At 37.6% G+C, this 22,009-nt stretch overlaps 2 protein-coding genes across 2 annotated transcripts in view; one reads left to right on the top strand and one right to left on the bottom strand.

Moving 5' to 3' along the window:
• The window catches only part of LOC105476316 (olfactory receptor family 4 subfamily D member 5), a 126,181-nt gene that overhangs the window by 67,643 nt on the left and 36,529 nt on the right, over window positions 1–22,009 (bottom strand).
• On the top strand, window positions 3,033–3,974 carry LOC105476310 (olfactory receptor family 6 subfamily M member 1). Its single transcript, XM_071075758.1, has one exon. The coding sequence runs from the start codon at window positions 3,033–3,035 to the stop codon at window positions 3,972–3,974; it is 942 nt and encodes a 313-aa protein (XP_070931859.1).

Raw genomic sequence — 22,009 nt, 5'->3', positions numbered from 1 at the left:
TTGGATGGTCAGTGGCCTAGTAAGGGCTGTTTCATCTTTGAGAGATATATCTATGAGTTAGAAATAGAATTAGCAAAAAAAAAAAAAATTCAAAGTACAAAATACAATGCTATGAATTAATTCATACACTTACATATGATAAAGTTTGAGCCTCTTCCTTCTGCACATACAAAACAGGAAAATTTTACATTATGTAATTGATGCAATGTAAGTATACTTTTTTGTATATTTTTATTTACTAATACAGTATCACTTTTGTTAAATTTACTTTTCTGTGTATAGTTGCTCTAATCTTTCAATATTCTTAGTGAATGGAGTCAGAAGCCAATCTGGAATGATTCAGGTTAAGTAGCACTAGAAATATTTCTCAGTTAAAAATTAATGTTTTTACAATTTATTGTTATTAATTCAGATAAGAAACAATTAATGTTAATTGTTCATCTCCTTTCTTAAAAGAATCAATTTTTTAGCAAGAATTTATTAGGTATTGTCACATATATGATTTAATTTAAACCTCATGGCAGGTCATTTTGAACATGAGAATTATCTTTATTTCTCTGATAAAGAAGCTATGACTCAGAGGTGAAGAATTTAATTCAATAAAAAAGAGCTGTAAGTGGTAAAAACTAGGATTGGAACCCAGTTCTTTAAACTATCTCACATTAATCTAATTAATACTTGAATCTTAAAATGTAAAATATACTTAAAGTAAAATTTAAAAATAGGAATAAAGATAATGCTTATCTCATAGGTTATAATGAAAATTAAAAGAGTAAACTGCTTTAGATTGTGTCTGGCAACTACCAAAAACTCAACAAATATTATCTATTATTATTGAAAACCAAAAACGACGTGTAAAATATAATTTGCCTGTTGAACAACCTCACGGAAATAATAATATAAGACACACAAAAAACGTAACAAAATGCCTTGTATAGAAAGTTCACATATAATTTCCATGCTATTATATTAGTATATGTATTCATGATTAGCCACTTTTATGCAGTAACTTAGCAAATCATTTAGGAGTTTATTTAATGGAGAATAAAAGAAGTTACACTCTTTGAGGTGGGTCAGGGAGTCAAAAAGTACTGACAGCAGGACTCTAAGACTTTAATGGACCTTTTAAATGTGCAGCCCAGCATTCTAAGATGAGAAAACTGAAGTTCAGAGTGTAAAATAAGATTTATTTTCTAAAAAAAAAAAAAAAAAAGAGCACAGTGTTTCTACACTATTGAGGTATTAGCTCCCTGAGCCCAGCTATGATATAGAACTATTCCCTCAGACTGAGAACCCATGAAAGAGATTTGTAAGTGATTTTACATTATCAACTGCTCTAGTAAAGTAAAATCTAATATTATAAGAACAAATCTTTCTTGGGTTTTTGTACTGAGTAACAAATAGTGAGGGCGAACATCCTACTGGAAAAGATTCTCAGGAATTAATAAGACAAGTGCACAAAAAATTTAGGTGGAAGAATATTTATTTGATCATTATTTATACAAGCGAGAAATGTAAACCATCTAAATATTCAGCACTAAGCAACTGGCTAAATATATCACAGTCCCACTGATAGAATCAAACGCTACACAATTCTCAAAAATGATTGTGAAGATTTCTAGGAATTGACCTGGAAAGATGCTGAATTGTTTAAAAAAAAAAAAAAAGAAAGAAAGAAAGAAAAGAGAAAGAAAGGAAAAGGGAAAAGAGCTAAAAAGCTAATTACAAAGCAATCTGCTAGTATGATTTGTTTTAGATACACAGATATGTAATTTGAACTTTAAAATAGCCTATAACTATATATACCAAAATGTCACTGTATCTCTAATAAGTTTAATTACAGATTATAATTTTCTTTTTTGCAGTTGCATTTCTGAATTCTTTGCACTAAAAATGTCTTTCTTGTAATAATAAAAAGAAAAATAAAATAAGAGGGCAAACTTTTTTATCCTGAGGAAAGTGCAGGGGGAGGTTGGAAAAAGAAAAAGAGGTGGTCACGATCGGTAGCAAAGAGTGGAGGAGATGCTGACTAATCTATTAAGGATTTACTAAAGAGGTGCTATCTAGATAAATAAAGCACCAAGATCAGAGTTAAAGCATGGGTTGGTTTTTATCTAAAATATCATTTCTCAGATAGTGGGATAAAGAACAAACTAGATCTTGAAGTACAGTTTCACGACGTCAGCTGACAAAGTAAATAAAGTGAGATGAATTACCTCTGTTTTTGCCTTCCTGTATATAATTTGTGCCTCTCTGATGCTATCACACTATATATGGTGCTCTCAAATGATCATCCAGATATATAATGTATATTAGGTACTTCACAGAACTTGAAGGTAGGTTTTAGACACAAGGTATAATCTAAGGGCGAGACACCCATTATTTCTTTTTGAGATGTCATCTAAAATGATTAATAGGAACCATGAGCTGTTGTTCCTTTTAATCATCTCTGGACTGTTTTCACAGATCTGTACATGCTAAAGAAAGACTTTAAGAATTGGGAGACTCTGGATATCTACAAATACAGAAAAAACTAAATCAACCTTTATCTTTTACTCATGATAACCACCAAAGTGAAATAAAGTTTGTTATAGAAAAGACTATAAAGTTTTTAAAGGATTTGCCACTCAGGAACTGTAAACCAGAATAATAGAAGGGCATTCTGATTAAGTATACATCAGTACATTAGCACATTTTTAGCTGAGAAAATGAAGCCAAAAGAGTAGAAAAGATTAGAAATTTCATCTAATGAAAAGGAATAGAATTTTATAACTAGAAGGAAGCTTGGAGTTTTTTATCCAGCCTTATTGTATCATTTTACAGGAAAAAACAAACAAACATATACCTAAATCTTGACTTTCCCAACGTGGCACAATAATTACTTGCTGATAGAGGACTACACGCCAGGACTATGTCTCCCAATACAAGCCACTCTCCACAATACATTCTCAACACATATTTACAAAATTACCTAAGCTGATTTTGTTTTCTTGCTTCTTCAGGGAAACCCTGCCCACCATGTGGTAGTCGACATGGGAAACTGGAGCACTGTGACCGAATTCACCCTAATTGCCTTCCCAGCTCTCCTGGAGATTCGAATATCTCTCTTTGTGGTTCTTGTGTTAACTTACACATTAACAGCAACAGGAAACATCATCATCATCTCCCTGATATGGATTGATCATCGCCTGCAAACTCCAATGTACTTCTTCCTCAGTAATTTGTCCTCTCTGGATATCTTATACACCACTGTCATTACCCCAAAGTTGTTAGCCTGCCTCCTAGGAGAAAAGAAAACCATATCTTTTGCTGGTTGCATGACCCAAGCATATTTCTACTTCTTTCTGGGGACAGTGGAGTTTATCCTCTTGGCAGTAATGTCCTTTGACCGCTACGTGGCTATCTGCGACCCACTGCGCTACATGGTCATCATGAACAGCAGGGCCTGCCTCCTGCTGGTTCTGGGATGCTGGGTGGGGGCCTTCCTGTCTGTGTTGGTTCCAACCATTGCAGTGACACGGCTACCTTACTGTAGGAAAGAAATTAATCATTTTTTCTGTGACATTGCCCCTCTTTTACAGGTGGCCTGTATAAATACTCATCTCATTGAGAAGATAAACTTTCTCCTCTCTGCCCTTGTCATCCTGAGTTCCCTGGCATTCACTACTGGGTCCTACGTGTGCATAATTTCTACCATCCTACATATCCCTTCCACCCAGGGACGTCAGAAAGCTTTTTCTACCTGTGCTTCTCATATCACTGCTGTCTCCATTGCCTATGGGAGCAACATCTTTGTGTATGTGCGACCCAATCAGAACTCCTCACTGGATTATGACAAGGTGGCTGCTATCCTCATCACAGTGGTGACCCCTCTCCTGAATCCTTTTATCTACAGCTTGAGGAATGAGAAGGTAAAGGAAGTGTTGAGAGAGACAGTGAAAAGAATTATGACCTTGATACTAAGGAAAACTTGACACTGGTATGTACTACATCAAATAAATTTCCTTTTTTTAATTTTTTTAAGTTCCAGGGTAAGTGTGCAGGATGTGCAGGTTTCTTACATAGTTAAACGTGTGCCATGGTGGTTTGCTGCACCTATCAATCCATCGCCTACGTATTAAGCCCAGCATGCATTCGTTCTTTTTCCTAATGCTCTCCCCAACCCCTAGCCCTCCCCTGATGGCACATATTTCTTATCTTCGAAACATTCTTTCTGCATGACTGTGTGGTGTTTGGTGTGCCAGAAACTGAGACGGTGCCCCGGGATGAGCAATGATCATGCCAAACTGAAAGCAAACTTTGATCACGTCTGGAGGGAAAATCCAATCCATGAAGTATCTTGCATATACCACAAAGGGAGCCTGGGTACAGTGGCTCACACCTGTAATCCCAACACTTTGGAAGGTCAAGATGGGAGGACTGATTGAGCCCTGGAATTTGAGGCTGCAGTGAGCTGTGATTGCGCCACTACACTCCAGCCTGGGTGGCAGAATGAGACCTCATTAAAAAATATATATATATACCATGAAAGAAACCTAACAGGGATTCAGAGGTCTCCAATTCTAGTCCTGGCTAAGTTCACTTATTTTCCACAGATTTTGACCATGCTACAACTTATCCAATCCTCAATGTCTCTCTCCATTTTTAAATAAAATAATAGATAATAAAATATCGCTACTTCTAGTAAGGCATGTAAAGTTAAAAAATATTTTCTTATTAGGCACTTTTGAATATTTCTGGAGACTTGGTTTTAACCTGTATTGGCCAGATTAAGTAAAGATGATGTGAGAAATGAGAGAAAAAGAGGTATGACTTAGGACGGTATCAAAGCCTCTGGCTATACAGAGTGAAAGATACTTGATGAGAAAAGGAACACAGGGCTGGGCGCGGCGGCTCACACCTGTAATACCAGCACTTTGAGAGGCTGACACAGGCAGATCACTTGAGGTCAAGAGTTCAAGACCAGTCTGGCCAACATGGTAAAACCCTGTCTCTACTAAAAATACAAAAATTAGCTGCACGTGGTGGTGCATGCCTATAATCTCAGCTGCTTGAGAGGCTGAGGCATGAGAATTGCTTGAACCTGGGAGGCAGAGGTTGCTGTGAGCCAAGATCACGCCACTGCACTCCAGCCTGGGTGACAGAGTGAGACTCCGTCTAAAAAACAAAAAGAAAAAGAAGAAAGAGACACAGGAGGGGTTTCTTAGGGGTGGACCTATTGAACCGAAGGTTTTTGAGGGTCATCCAGTTATAAGTTGTCAGTTGGATAATTATTTGAAGCTTAGGAGGAAAACTTGAGCTAGAGATATAATTTATGGAGTCATCAAATATATTAACGATAATGAAAGCCATAAAAGTGACTGAGATCAACAGGGAAGAGTACAAAAGGAGATGATAATCCATCAATTAGTTTAAGGATGGATGACGAAGCAGAAGAGAAACCAGGAGGTACACCATGAAAGATAGTATGAAAGAAAAAGGGTGAACGTTTCAAGTGGCGTGATAAAGAATGAAAAATATCTGTTGCATTTAGGGGCAACAAATCCTGAATTACTTTAGTAAAAAATTTAATAGAATTTTGGGGGTACAATTCAAAATACTGTAGGTAGAACAATGTGTAGCTATAAATAAATGGATAATATAAATATAGAAAACACTTTCAAGAAGGCTGACTGAGAATATAAGCAGTATTACAACACAGGTTGAGTATCCCTAATCCAAAAATTTGCAATCAGAAATCTTCCAAAATCTGAAACTTTTTGAGTATTTACATGATATTAAAGGAAACACACTCACTGGAGAATTTCAGATTCTTTTGTTTTGGATTAAGTATGCTTAACTGGTAACTATAATGCAAATATTCTAAAATCTTAATAAATCCAAGTCCAAAACACTTCTGGTCCCAAGCATTTCAGATAAGAGATACTTAACCTATATGAATGACGGAAACACGGGATCAAGGAAAGATTATTTTCCAGTGGAAGATGTGTTTGCTTTTTAAAAATGTTGGTTGAAGTGTAGCAGTAGGGATAGGCTGAGGCAACAGAAGAACAAGGAATTATCAGCATGGGGGGTTTCCTGGGATGGTCAAAGGGGATGACATTGAGGCCATTAGAAGGAGAGTTGCTGGCAGAAGTTAATGTTACTGACTGGTAAATAGGAATGGATGCATCCAGAAGTGGCACCATGCCAGGTAACAATAAGGTGCAAACTTTCACAGTCCTTTTTGATAGGTGGCCCAAAGTGAATCTTAAGAAGACCTAGAAGCTTGGTACCTGGCTTCAGGTAGAAAATGACCAAAGGAAAATATAGCTTTGCAGAGTAGAGCAAAATAATTAAGTTCATCATTGAGCAGTATAATGCATTAATGTTCACAGGTCAAAAGGAATTCATTCATCCATTTACCAAATGTTGTTTGAATGTCTACTGTGTGCCAATGAACAGAACAGACAAAATCCCTGCTTTTTAATGAGTTTGAATTATAGACGGAGACATGCCATAAGTAAAAATATAATAGAGAAAAAATATGTTAAAAGTTGCCAGGTTACAAAAATTATGAAAAAAACATTAAAGCAGGGAAGGGAACAGAGAGTTTGGGGGACAACTTTCAAGTGTTAATAAGGTAGTTAAGAAAGCCTTCTCTGAGAAGGTGATCTGTGAATAAAGATTTCAAGGAGATGAGTATATGAGCCATAAAACTACCTGGGAGAAAAACCAGACAAAGTAGGACAAAGACCCTATGCTGTGGAAAGAGTAAGGGAAGCAGGTCCTTGTGCTATAACAAACAGCCATTGAGGGCAGAAATTATCTGAGAGCCTCTGCTGCCAGATCCCGAGGACCACATGAGCACCAAGATGGGAATCCAAGTTCACTGGTGTGCTGCACTGGAACTAAAGGCCAGAACAAACTAGAAGGTTTTACTAAGCCCATACCGATTAGGAATTGATCATCAAGTATAGCCATATATAATCAATAAATACTGACTGACTATATGTAAGAAAATTTCTTCTTAAGTAAAACCATAAGTGATTTTTACTTATAATGTCATTTTTTTTTTCAATGAATTGGTTTCGTAACAAGTTTGAAGCTAAAGCCTTTCATTTATGTTTTTATAAGCAGGAAACATCTGAAATAGGAGAATGATATGGTTTGGCTCTGTGTCCTCTCCCAAATCCCACCTCCAATTGTAGTCCCCATGTGTTGAGGGAGGGACTGATAATCCCCACGTGTCAAGAGGGGGAGGTGACTGAATTATGGAGGTGGTTCCCCATGCTGTTCTTGTGTTAGTGAGTGAGTTCTCACAAGATCTGATGGTTTTATAAATATTTGATAGTTCCTCCTTCACACACTCGCTCTCTTTCCTGCTGCCTTGTGAAAAAGGTACTTCTTCTTCGCCTTCCACCATGATTGTCAGTTTCCTGAGGCCTCCACAGCCATGCAGAACTGTGAGTCAATTAAACCTCTTTCCCTGATAAATTACCCAGTCTCCGATATGTCTTTACAGCAGTGTGAAAATGGACTAATATTGAGACAAATCAAAATACTTCATCAGTTAGTACAGTGATTCTCAAAATCTAGGTTGTAGGCCAGTAGCTTTAACATTACCTAGGAATGTGTTAGACATAGAATTTCTCAAGCACCACCCCAGACCTACTACACCTGTGACACTGGAGATGAAGCTCAGCAATATGTGTTTTAATAAGCCTTGCAGATGATCCTGAAGAATACAAAAGTTTGAGAACCAGGACTGAGGGAGAACCAGTCAAGCTACTGGTTACCATGAAATCTATATCATTGCTAGGCCTCAGGAAGAGCCTTAATTAAATGTTACCAAGAAAAAAAAAGTCATAAAATGTGGTTGATATTTGATTGTTAAAGATCATATAACATACAACAGTGGGCCCCAGTCTTTTTGGCACCAGGGACCAGTTTCATGGAAGACAGTTTTTCCACAGCCAGGTGGAGGCAGAGGGTTGACTTTGGAATGATTCAAGCACATTACTTTTATTGTGCACTTTATTTCTATTATAATTACATTGTAATATGTAATAAAATAATTATACAATTCACCATAATGTAGAATCAGTGGGAACCCTGAGCTTGTTTGCCTGCAACTAGATGGTCCCGTCTGGGAGTGATGGGAGATAGTGACAGATCATCAGGCATTAGATTCTCATAAGGAGCATGCAAACTAGATCGTTCATGGGTACAGTTCACAATAGGGTGTCTGCTCCTAAGAACCTAATGCCATTACTGATCTAACAGGAGACAGAACTCAGGCTGTTATGCTAATGATGGGGAGTGGCTGTAAATACAGATGAAGTTTCGGTTGCTCACCCACCGCTCACCTCCTGCTATATGGCCAAGTTCCTAACAGGCCACGAACCGGTACGGGTACCAGTCCATGACCTGGGGGTTAGGTACCTCTGGCATATAGTATTATTAATATGAGTATGATCATTAGGATTATCATTAGTCTTATCACAGGTGCTTAATTATATCTGTTCATTTACTGTTACCAAATGGTTGAATTAGCTTCAAAAGCCAAGCTTCTTCCTATGTATAAAGAAGTATTTTGCTGAAGCACTAGAAATAGCTGCCAAAGTACCTTGTGTGTGTGCTTTTAATGGGCGTTTGCCAATAAAATAAAGACTTGCTAGACAATGAGTTCCCAACAGTTATATTAAAGGCCCATTGTATTAAAGGTCCTTTTCTCAGTCACCTAAATCTTTTGTGATTTAAATGTCTCTGGCTCTTTCTGGCAAGAAAAAAAAAATCCTTCAGTTTAACTGTATAGTTTAACTACCATTGTATACATTATGGTCATTTTCCCTCAGAACTCATTAGTCAGTCAGGCGTTTATTCATAGAAGATGTGCTGAGCACACCTGAATTATGATCTTGGGCAAGTTATTGAATCTTTCAGTATCTCAGTTTCTTCTTTATCTACAAAATGATAATTCTATGGTGTAGGGCTAAAGTAAAATAAACCTGAAAGCACTTATATCAGTTGTATAATATAGAAATGTTGGATGAATATTATTTATCTTTCTTAGGGCCCTGTGTAAAATTCAATGGGAGATGCTGATGATACAAAGATAAACAGGACATGATCTCCACTCCTAAGTTATTCACATTTTAGTTTGAGATAAAAGAATATACAAGAAAATTTTATGAATGATAAATTCAAAAAATAAGCGAATTAATACTTCTGATATTGGCCATGGTGGAGTAACAGATATTTGATTTTCCCTTTTGACTTAGGCAACTAGAACATGACAAAAATACATAAAGCAAACCATTTCACACATTGGCTAACAAGCAATACAAGATTACGATTATTAAGAGAAGAAAAACAAAACGAGGTGAGCCTTAAGACTGCCCCAGTTTGCAACCTGGATGCAGTCTCCTAGTCTGCAGTCTAGGGGCAGTATTCAAACAGAGGCTGGAAGTTTCTATGAGTAAGAAAATAGAGATCAGTTTGGGGAGGCCAGGGCCACTTGAAGTTACAGGGAAGATGACTAGAAATGAAAGAGTTGCATAGAAAGAGAACTCTGGAGATAGGCAGAAGGATCCCCTGAAGACTGGCTCAATATAGAACTAAGCAGTCATGAAAAGAAATTACCTGAAGATGTGAAAGGATCCACGAGAAATCAACAGGCCAAATAATTCCTAGTGTTCACACTGGCATGGAAATGCTTGTGTTTCTTTCAGCCAGAGTAAAAAGACCTTTTAATATTTGGGTATTAGGTAGAGTAAGGGGGAAAAATTATCTCTAGTACAAAGACAGACCTAGCTTTTTCTTAAAAGATTTTCGAAACAAACCTGAAAAGATCAAACTAGTCCACAAGTAAATGCCTAGGAGAAGAAAGTCTAACACAACTTAAAAGAATACAACCAAATCTATAACTTAATAATTTAATATCACAATATCCAGTATCCAAACAGAAAATTCTAAGCATATAAAGAAGCAGGATATTGTGATACATAACCAGAAAGAAAATCATCAAAAGAAGCAAATCTGGAAATGATGGGAATTCACAGGAAAAGAATATTTAAATAGCTATGTGCCCAAGAATTTAGACTGTATAGTGATTTAACAATTAAATTATAAAAAGTATTAATATAATAATTTAAAGCATTTCTTATATAAATACTCTCAAATGGTATATATCATCATAATTATTATCATCATCATAACCATTTCATTTGTCCTGCACACTTTTAAAACTTTAGATGTCTGTCTTGTATTATTTTATTTTTTGCTAGCATCCATTATTCTTACAGTGTTGGCCATGATGATCCCATATCCTTAAGTAATTAGACGAAGAGCTTTGCAGGAAATGTTATTTGGCTCAGTACAATGCACATGATCTATTTTTTAAATGGCTATAAAAGACAGTTTTCATTCATTCTTCTTTCCCTTGCACACAGAATAACAGGTAGGAGATGTGACCGAATTTCTTCTTGGCCACACCTATCTATGCAAAGACCAAAATAAAATTTCAAATGTCACTGGCCCTTGTTCACCTTACCTAGGTGCATACCATAAGCTCTTGCTCTCCTATGCAATTACTACCAAGTAATTTTTAGCAAGTGTTTCTTGGAATCCCCAAGGGATGTTTCTTACGTACTTATGAACTCTCAATATTATGTGGCTCTGGCTACCCTTCATTGATTTACACTCTTTGAAGCCACCTGAGGGCAGAGCTTCCTCACTATTACTGCAGTCTATTCCCCCTGTAAGAAATCTTTGTCAATGACAAAGGAGCTGTCTTTCAATTATCTCAAAACAGCAAACTACTGAGTGGCAGGTGTGCCACTATATCTGCTGTTATTCCTGCTATAGACAGAGACACTGAGCTGTATTCAAAGCAGATATTAGGAGAATCCCCATTATCCCTACTTATTTACTGAGGCACAGATATAAGGTGGCTTAGGCACTATTTTTCAGTGAGCCCTTCATTTTCTTCACACACTTCTTTTATTTATAATTTTAGAAATAAATCCCTGTCTTGGTTAGATAATCAATACCTGAAACAGATACCAGATGATCCTCCCCACCTTGGTGCTTCTCACAGGTGCTCACCTTTTCCAGCCAAAATTCTCACATAAAATAAGTTTGGCATTTATGCAGCCAACAGACACATGAAAAAATGTTCATCATCACTTGCCATCAGAGAAATGCAAATCAAAACCACAAGGAGATGCCATCTCACACCAGTTAGAATGGCAATCATTAAAAAGTCAGGAAACAACAGGTGCTGGAGAGGATGTGGAGAAATAGGAACACTTTTACACTTTGGGTGGGACTGTAAACTAGTTCGACCATTGTGGAAGACAGTGTGGCAATTCCTCAAGGATCTAGAACTAGAAATACCATTTGACCCAGCCATCCCATTACTGGGGATATACCCAAATAAATCATTCTACTATAAAGACACATGCACACGTATATTTATTGCGGCACTATTCACAATAGCAAAGACTTGGAACCAACCCAAATGTCCATCAATGACAGACTGGATTAAGAAAATGTGGCACATATACACCATGGAATACTATGCAGCCATAAAAAAGAATGAGTTCATGTCCTTTGTAAGGACATGGATGCAGGTGGAAACCATCATTCTCAGCAAACTATCACAAGAACAGAAAACCAAACACCGCATGTTCTCACTCATAGATGGGAGTTGAACCATGAGAACACTTGGGCACAGGAAGGGGAACATCACACACTGGGGCCTGTCATGGGGTGGGGGGACGGGGGAGGGAGAGCATTAGGAGAAATACCTAATGTAAATGACGAGTTAATGGGTGCAGCACACCAACATGGCACATTTATACATGTAACAAACCTGCACGTTGTGCATATGTACCCTAGAACTTAAAGTATAATAATAAATAAATAAATAAATAAATAGATGTGCATTTAAAGCTGTATACTGCTCTATAATCACTGCTGTAGCAATATTTGACAAGGTTTTACATGGCTTATCTTTATTATCATTCAGATAAATAATTTTTTAATTTCAAAAAAATAATAAGTTTGGATTCCTTTGTCCACCAGTGTGTCATACATTTTTAGCCTCTATCTGGGGCCCCTAATACACATAAGTAAGACAGAAGTCAGGTAGCATTAGATAATTCAGTAGAGTACATTTGAATATCTGTGATACATTTGCTGCTCTTAAGAACTCTCAATCCCTTCCAGCTCATGCAACTGTTCTTTGAGTAAAATTTAAAAAAAAAAAAAAACTGAGACAATGTTGTACATACTTCATACTGCCCAACATAATACAGAGACAAGGAAGAGTAAGATTACATTAAAATTCATGGAAATGGAGTATTCAAGAATGCCTTACAAGTTTGAAAGTGGTAAACATATATTAGAAAATTTCTCTAGGTATTTAACTCCTGGTTTTTCAATATCAAACACAAGGGAAAAAAAAAAAAAAACAGAGAAAAAGCATTTAATAATACAATGATGCATCCAATTCAAGGGCAAACTGAAAATCCATTCTCTTCATTTTGGAACTTACCAGGATTTCTACTCTGCAACTAGAAATTCCTATCTTACTGCTAGAAATTCCATGCTGTGCCTTTTAAACATCTAGTTACTTATTTGTTTTCATAGTTAAATATCATAAAGAAATTCTAGTTCCTCTCAGGGTTAAATTTTAAATTAAGTTTCATTAGTAACATTCTCCAACTACAAGAGGGAGTGCAAAACACACACACACACACACACACACACACACACCCCACACCACACCACCCATGCAATTCACCTCCTTTTCCAATCAGAGGAGAAGCAATTAGGAAGTTCACTGTGTTGCAAAACTATGGAGAAAGGTGCAGTGAGGGTCACCACTCATATTATAGTCTATGACACATTTCAAATTCAAAATACATTAGGGTTCAGGTGTTTTGGTGCTTTGGATATAAGTGAACCAGTTAAAACTGTTTAAGAATTTTTGGATTCTCTTTTTTGCACATATATGGCTTATGCAGTAAGACAGGTCTGGGCTGTCCTACTACTAAAGACAGATGCCCTTCCTCTGTTACAATTTCCACATTAAGACATTAATGATACAGCGAGGAGAGGCAAGAAGTCCTTGTAGGCCTGTGGCTCTGGGTTTTAGGAACAAATACTCCTTCTGTCCCTGAGGTGCTCTCCTTGGATTCCTTCTGTGCTTCTTTATGCCACTGAGGAAGTCAATACAGGGTGATCCTGAGCTACTTTCAGTCATGGATCTACCTTCTCTAACAAAGTCTTGGTATGTTTGGCATAATTCAACTCAGCCCTTCAAGGGTACACATTGAGGTTGTCCTCCAAAGCCAGTAACAAAGAGCATGCCTTTTCTTGCTCTTGTCCTCAAGGGATTTGTGGGAGAGGCTACAGCTGCTGTAGACAGCTGGTCACAATATTGAGAATGTAGTATCATGGGTCTCAGCCATCTCTCTTTCTGTTGATTTTCACCTTAGAGACAAACTTTTGAGAGAAGTGTGTTCAGCCAACTTGAGCAACTATACTTTCTATTGTTTATAAACTGTCCCTGGATAATAAGAATTTAGTGTCGAATACTTTAGAGATAGAGTGTAATATGGTTGACATTTGCAAAATTCAATAACTCACATAGCAATTTATTTCCAACTTTAAACCTAGAAGGCTCCTGATTGTAGACAACAGTTAGTTTCACAGAATCAAAAGACTAAAATTTCATTTAATGAAGACTGATTTTTAATAAATTGAAAAACAAAAATCCTCCTATATCAGATGTGATAGGACGTTATACGTGACACAATTCTCTAAACTTATGAAAGTATTCTCATGTCCATGAATATTATTGAGGCACAGGCAACACAAATTTGCCACTAGTGCCTGGGTCACGTGATGTATTGACAGAGAGTATAACTGTTCATACTATTCTTCATGCATGAGAACATACTGCAACTGCACAGTGCCAGAGAGGACTCTGGCAGGAGGAGCATACAGCTGTTCCTGCATATGGAGCATTACAGAGATTGACAGAAATAAGAGCAGCTGACAGAAACAGCTGAGGCTAATGCCAAACTGATGCAGACTAGAGAAGTAAAAATCTGACCAGAGCTTAATCCTGGGAAACCTAGAAATGACAAGCTGCATTGTGGTTTAGAACAAGCCTTTGAATGGGAATCAGGTGTTCTGGGTTCCAATCATGGTCTACCCACAAATTAAAACAAGAGCTTCATGGAAGTCAAAAAATTTCTATTTTTCTCAGTTGCCTCAATTATGCAATGAGGTGACTGCTGTTGTCTGTGACATCAGGGCTTCATCTAATCCTAGGACAATGCTTCTTGAACTCTAATAGGCAAATAAGTTACCTAGAGAGTTGATTTAAAATGCAGATTCTCCAGCCTGGGCAACTAAGTAGGATCATGTCTCTACAAAAAAATTTTATTAAAAAATTAGTCTGGTGTGGTGGCTTATGCCTGTAGTTGCAGCTACTTGGGAGGCTGAGGTGAGAGGGTTGCTTGAGCCCAGAAGGTTGAGACTGCAGAGACCTGTGATTGTGCCACTGCTCTCCAGCCTGGGCAACAAAGTGAGACCTGGTCTCAAAAATGAAGAAAAGAGAGAGAGAGAGAGGGAGAGAGAGAGAGAGAGAGAAAGAAAGAAAGAAAGAAAGAAAGAAAGAAAGAAAGAAAGAAAGAAAGAAAGAAAGAAAGAAAGAAAGAAAGAAAGAAAGGAAGGAAGGAAGGAAGTAAGTTACTGTGGATTTTAATTCACTAGCTCTTGAGTGGGACCTAATATTTTGCGTTTCCAATTGGCTTCCACAAGATTTGATGCTATTTGTTTACATATTTTTTATAGTGACACATTGGATTTTGCTGGTTCAAATCCATATTCCTAGACAGGATTGATCAGTAAAAGAACAGCTAGGTGTCTGATTGCCCTTTGAAATGAGGGAGTAAGTAAGGCAAGTGAATAGAACAGAAATTAGGCAAGGAAATTTGGTGGGGGCCTAGCCAAAACCCTAAGCTATAAAGAACTGAAACCAAGATTTATTGAGAAAGTAAATGTTCAATAGTTATGAGAAATATCAAAAGGTATGAACATTTGTAAGAACAAATGTTCTTACACCTTGTATGAACAAGGTAAGAACGTTTGAGTCAGTAAAGAGCAGCAGCTCCAGGAGAGAGACCAGAGACCCCTCTTAGAGGGTTGCAGTCCACCCCAAACATGGAAATAAAAGGAAATCTTCAGTTCCTTCAAGGGAAATTCCAGGCACCTAGCTAGCCTTGAGAAGTAAATAAGAAACTCGATAAGCAAGAAGGTAATAATAACTTAAAACAATAGCCAAAGAAATTATAGGCAGGAGATGTTTTGTTCCCTAAAGAAACTAAAAATAACATTTTAACATATGTCCTTGACTTGTTTTTCAGAAACCCAGATTCCCACCAAATGATCTGCTGGCACACAGACCTCAGATAAGGCGAACTGAGGACAAACTGCTATTCTTTATTCTAAATTTCTTCCTGAGGGGCCTGGAGGAAGTCACAGTCATGAGCCAGAGCAAACAATTTTTCCCAAATTTTTAGACAAAGCTTTGCCTCCTTAACCAATCGCTAAGCAGAATATTTTTGAGTCCACCTATATCCCCCTTCTGCTTCAAGATGTCCTGTGTTTTTAGGTTAAACGAATGTGTAGCCTCCAAGTATTATCTTGTGACTTTGCCTGTAACCTCTGCCTCCCCACCTTTAAAACTGCTGACCTGTAAGCCATCAGATAGTGCAGGCCTGAAGCATGAGCTGCCTGAATGTCCTTGCTTGGTGCCCTTCAAAACATTCCTCACTTTCTCTCACTGCTATCCCCATGTCAGTGTTTGGCTTTGCTGTGCTGGGTGGTGGACCCCAGTTCACTTCGATAACACAGGCATATTTCACTTGTAAAGTGGGTTGCTGCTAATTGTGGTGTCCTAATTAGGGAAAGGAAGTTAGGCTGGCAAAACAAGGGAAAGCAAAAAGAGAACGCAGATAAGCTCGAAGTCTGCCTTTCTTCATGGTCCAGGACACATAGCCCTACTGCACAAATAACTCACAATCTTACTGTGCCTATCACCAGACATGTGCTGAGGTGGGAAATTAAAGAAAGAAAGAAAGATAAAATTTAAAAAAAAAGAGAGAAATAAGTTTTCCTGTATTAGGCTGGCTTGTCCCAGAGGCAGCAACAGGCACAGCCCAAACCCAGGAAAAGTCTTGATAATACTACCTAATGTGCCCTGAAGACTATCCTAGCACTCCCTCGACATAGGGAGGAGAAAAACAAATTTTCCTTTCTCTTATGGTATGAGTTTATAGATTCCTGTTCTCTGCAACTAGTGACTTCAAGTATTCTGTTTATCTAAGCAGTGGAGTGAAGGTCATAAACCATCTGAGCAGGCCTGAGATACAGCCACCTGGGCATCATAGTGAAGGTTATGAGATAAGCTCATGCTAGGCACTAGAGCAGCCTAAATAATGGGCATCTGGGCTGCTTTGCAATGGTCATGCATAATCCTGAGTTATGAACCTGTCGCAATTTGATTAACTGTCTTTGTTCTGCCTCTGTATCCTTGCTTTCGTGCCACTGTAAGCCTGCTTCAAGCTAGCCCACTCCCTTTTTGAAGTGTTCATAAAAGTCAAGTGCTGTCTTGGTTCTGGGCCCAGTTTTTGGATGTTAAGTCCACTGGGTCTGAGTGCACTCAATAAAGATCCTCCTGTATTTACCCTGAGGTCTCTCTTGTCCTCCTAATTCCCACAACAGTACAAGTTAGCTCCCTACAATGTTGGCATTATCAGTACTGCACATGGCACTCTGCAGCCTAAGAATCATCATATAAAATCTCCAGCAAGTCTTTGTTTCCTCGAAGTCAACTCCTCTTTTGCTGATTCTGCCCATTGCTCCCTTGCAACATATTTTAATGCTTTCTTGAATAAATCTGCCTTTCTTTACCTACAACTGTCTTGGTAAATTATTTTATCCCTGTGCCACCAGCCCAGATAGTTGCTGCTCAACCACAACACTAATGATTAAGGAATTGGAAAATGAATTTAACATGGATAACTCTTGGTTTCTTTCTTTTTTTTTTCTTTTCCTCTTTCTTTTTTCACCTCAGGCAGAACGAGTTTAGTGAATCATGCATCTCAGACCAACTTATCTTATTTCCTTGTTATCTCTATTCCCTACTGAGTCAGGAGAATAGGGTCTGGAGGCAGGGAGCCTACGGCTGATTCACACAGACTTCCTAGAACTGAATCAAAAGAAAAACCCCACCTCTCCATGCCCAAGTAACAAAACGATCAGAGGATTACTCCCTTTGCAACCCACCCCCCTTTCCAGTTCTGGCAGAGGAAAACTGAAAATTATCTCCAGTTGATCCCCTCCCACAACCAATCAGACTGGTCACAGGCTCAGTCTTCATTTGCATAGGGGTGTAATTTTATAACTTCAGCCTCCAATTGGTCTCCTCCTGTGATCAATCAGACTGGTTGTGGACCACTACTTCATTAGGCAGGGTGTAAACCAAATAACCAATGGGAAACCTCTAGAGGGTATTTAAATCCCAGAAAATTCTGTAACCATTGCTCTTCAGCTGCTTGCTCAAGCTCGCTCCCAGTCTGTGAAGTGTATTTTCAATTCAATAAATCTGTGTTTTCATTGTTTCATTCTTTCATTGTTTTGTTTGTACATTTTGTCCAATGTCCAATTCTTTGTTCAAAACCCCAAGAACCCGGATGACTCTTAGTCAAGACCCTCCATCGGTAACACCACCATTTTTCCTTGCCTCTCCAGACAGGCACTAATTATTTGTATTTGCATCTAATGTGTTTTGTTGTTAGATAGCGATGTCTAACATTCTAAGACAGCTTTAAAATTCCCCTCATCTTGACTGAACTTTAGACAGCCTTTTTCCTAACTCTGTATCCTTGACCTCCTTTTTCTTTTTTTTACCATCATTTACTTTAGAAAACTTATAATTGTACATTTTTTTCTCTACCTCCTGTAAGATGTTAATCTTACCCTCTTGCCAGTTTGACAACTCAGGATCTAGCTCTTCGAAATGTAATCAAGGAAGACAGTACCTTATCTCTCAATCTCTGTGGAAGAGTGGGAGCCTGACTTTAATGGGTGACAGTTAGCAAGCTCACGTGGCCTAATCACAGAGAAAAACATTTGCAAACTCAGGAACAGCTCAATGTTCTTTAACTACCCCACTGATCAATCTCCCTGCAATGTGCTTCAGTACTTTTATGCTATCTAACAGTAGTGATTAAAACCTGTCTGCATTTGTTTCAGTGGAGGTGAGTCAGACAGTTTCAGCATCTCTTCCCTATTGTAATGTTGTGAATAGTCTTTCTTGGCCTATATAACCATTGCAGCTTTTGCTTTGATGGTATGTATATTTTTAATGTACAAAAATGGCATTTTATATATCATATTTTTCTTTTTTCACTAACAACTATGTTTCATAGAGATAAGTATGTTTTTATGTGTATATCTACTCCATGCATCCCAATTGTGGCTTAATAATCTGTAGTCTGTGTTGGGACTCAGAAAACAATACACGAAAATGAAGGACTCAGGAGCAGGTGCAGAAGTAAAAGTTTAGCTCTGATATTATCCTGCCCTCCTGTCACTCAGTCCCATTCTCTCTCAAGGCCAGGCATAGAAACTAGAATCCCTCTTCCCCAAGGTGGGTCATAGAAACCAGAATCCCTTCTCCCCAAAGCCAGACATAAAACCTAAAAAAGTTACTCAAACTTTCCCTCCACCTTTCGATATAAAAACTAGCCATAATTTATCTGACCTATTTTGTTTGACTGTAGGTCATAAGACTCCCATTCCCAGAAGGAGGAAACACCTGATCAGAAATGTCAAGAAGAATCTAGACAGACCTTGCTGTGTTTCCCCATTCTGTCTATCACCATTACATTCATACACCTTCTGTCCAATCATTTCCAAACAGCTATTCATACTTTGTGGAAGCTAAGAATAAAAACTGACAACTTTCCCTGTATGTTTAGGTCTTCATTTCAAAGGCTTCTGCAAAAGGAAAATATCTTGGGTCCCCCAAATCACTAAGCTAAAGGGAAAAGTGAATCTTGGAACTGCTTACGGCATACCTGCCTCCCATTCTATTCAGTCACCCCTCTGTTCACAGAGATAAATGCATATCTGATTGCCTCCTTTGGAATAGCTAATCAGAAACTCAAAAGAATGCAACCATTTGTCTCTTATCTAGCCCTGGAAGCCCCCTCCCCACTTCACATTGCCCCACCTTTCCAGACCTAACCAATGTTTATCTGATATATGTTGTTGATGTCTCATGTCTTTCTAAAATGTATAGAACCAAACTGTGCTCTAACCACCTTAGGCACATGTCATCAGGACTTCCTGTGGCTATGTCATGGGCATGTGTCCACAACCTTGGCAAAATAAGCTTTCTAAATTAACTGAGACCTGTCTCCGATATTTGGGGTTCACATTTTAGTAACCACAGAGAAATTCTGAGCAGAAGTGCCCCTCACCCTTGAGAAATCTATCAGTGCTTGGTACTAGCTTGAGCTATCTTTATGGCTCAAACCAATAGGACAATTTGCGGAGGCTTGGAAGCACCCCCTCCAGAGAATCCATGATCTCCCAAAATTTGGTTGAGATCTAAAGTTTATTTTGCTGTAAAACTCCTTTTCTTGGAGTTTTACTTGCTTCCAACACACGTAAGGCAAGTTTTTCCTGCTTCCATGATGACGGAAGGCAGGAAACTCCTTTATGGAGTTTGAGTTCACTTCCAACAGGAGAAGATGAGGGGCTTTTTTTTCCTGCTTCTAGGATGGTAGAGAGCAGTCTTTAGCCTGGGACGGATCCCTAGGTAAGTAACTGAATTGGGTTTGTCTTGGTAAACAACTAGCTGGTCTCAATTTCTCTTATCAGAACACTCAGTAATTGTATAAGTTGTGCAATCATTTGTTTTGCTTAACCGTTTTTTGTTGTTGCTTGTTTCTGTTTTTGTTGTTGTTTCGGTCTTTTTCCCATTGGGTTTGATTAACTCCATCCAACTTGATCAAATTCGAAGGAAAGTTCCAAATTATGGGGAATGAGGCCTCTGAAGTGGCTAAATACACACACACACACACACACACACACACACACAAGTGGTGTGGTGAGGGGAGAAAAATGGCCAACGAAAGAAAAAAATGAAAGGAAAGATTTTTCATTTTGACTACTTTATTTATTTAACGTAGTATTTACATAACAAGGTCACCTTTTGCTAATCAGGCCAAACTGAAAGAGCAATGGCTGTACTTCTGCAAAAGCAGCAATTTGTCCTAGCTGAAATATGGTAATGAGATTTTTAAAAGATTTTTTTAAAGGATCTCAATGGTTAAAGTCATTTTAATTGAAAGCTAACATCCAAGATGTGTTTGTGTGTGTGCATGTGTATGTTTGTATTTAAAAAGCCTTCATATTTTTGTTTTTATTTTTCTCTCCTAAGACCTACCCCTTTTTTTTGAGCAAAAGTTTCTTTTCTTCTTAGTTGATTGAATTCTATTTTCTTTACTTGCTTCTGCTGTCTCTCCCTTCTCTTGCACCCTCTGCTGCATAAGGGACCTAAAATAGTTTATAATAGGTGGAGTTCCTTAAAGAAAATGGAGAAGGCACCAGACTCCTTCTGGGAGAGAAACCTGTTTCTCCTTAGGGAACCTTAAGAGTGTAAACAGACAAGTTTATCTTATACCTTAAACTGCTTGCTTTTGTATTGCATTACCTGATTTATTGAATAAAATAGTTATTGCAACAGAGGTTGTTCTTGGGTTTTTAAAGAAGAGTGTAGTTTGGACACTTAGAAAAGTCTTTGTTAAAAAAATTTTTTTTAAGTGCTCTGTAAAAACATCCTGTGGTCTAACCTCATAATTCTCCCTTTTGGGAAACCCAGGATTCAGTGTGGGCTCTTCCCAGAGCTCAGAAATCCAGTTAAAAGACAGGTAATCCCAATCTAAATAAAATTGGTCTCCTTATGTAATCCTATAATAGATTTTTATAATTTTATGTTTCATTTGGCATCCATCTTTAATCTCTCTCTAGCACACCACGCTTTTCTTCTCCATACCTTATGATATAAATTTTGCTATTTGATTTTCACCTGAGTTGTTTCCTTTGACATGTTAATTTAAGGTTATTTATCTGACTACTGCCTAGGGTTGTGAAACAGGTTATTAAGAATCTGGGAAAGATAGGAAAAAAAAGCTTTTTTATGAATCTATAAGATATACTTCTACTGGCATGTCTAATACATCTATGTATTTATGTGTTGTGTACACAGTTTCACTACTGAAACTATATAAAAGAGCTCTAATTAATCAGCTTCAGAAAATAAAAGAATTTAAAACAATACTTTGTCAAGAAAAAAGAGAAGCCTAGTCAAATGTTTTTTCAAGTTACATAACTTAAGTAAAATCTTTAATAAATAAGCTTGCTTTAAAATTATTGGTAAAGTAATATTAGAAATGGCTTAAGAATTGCCAGCATACCTCTTCGTTTGCAATTGTTAATCAAGCAATTTCATACTTATCCATGCCAAATATTATAAGATGCCATAATTTGGCACAGTGGTTTCAAAACTAAACCCAGCCCAAAACAGAATGATCTTTGCTTGTGTAATTTATAATAAATAAGACATTTATATTGGTTTAAAGAAAATAACTGCATCGTGAATTTAGTAAAATTACCATAACTTCTAATCCTGTGGCTTTAGGCAATCTAGTCCACAGGTATTAAGGAGATTGTTTTGGGAAAGGACTGTTATCATCTTTGTTTCAAAGCTTAAACTATAAACTGTGTTCTTCCCAAAGTTAGTTCAGCCTACATTCAGGAATGAAGAAGGACAGTTTGGAGGTTAAAAGCAAGATGGAGTCAGTTAGGTCATATTTTTCTTTCATTGTCTCAGTTATAATTTGGCAATGATGGTTCCATAACTTTAAATGATGAC

This window comes from Macaca nemestrina, chromosome 12 (genome assembly GCF_043159975.1).
Source record: "Macaca nemestrina isolate mMacNem1 chromosome 12, mMacNem.hap1, whole genome shotgun sequence".
Lineage (NCBI taxonomy): Eukaryota > Metazoa > Chordata > Mammalia > Primates > Cercopithecidae > Macaca > Macaca nemestrina.
This window is presented reverse-complemented; position numbering and strand designations above follow the sequence as displayed.

Coding starts and splice junctions, on each gene's coding strand:
- LOC105476310 (XM_071075758.1), top strand. CDS start 3,033: ATGGGAAACTGGAGCACTGTGACCGAATTCACCCTAATTGCCTTCCCA.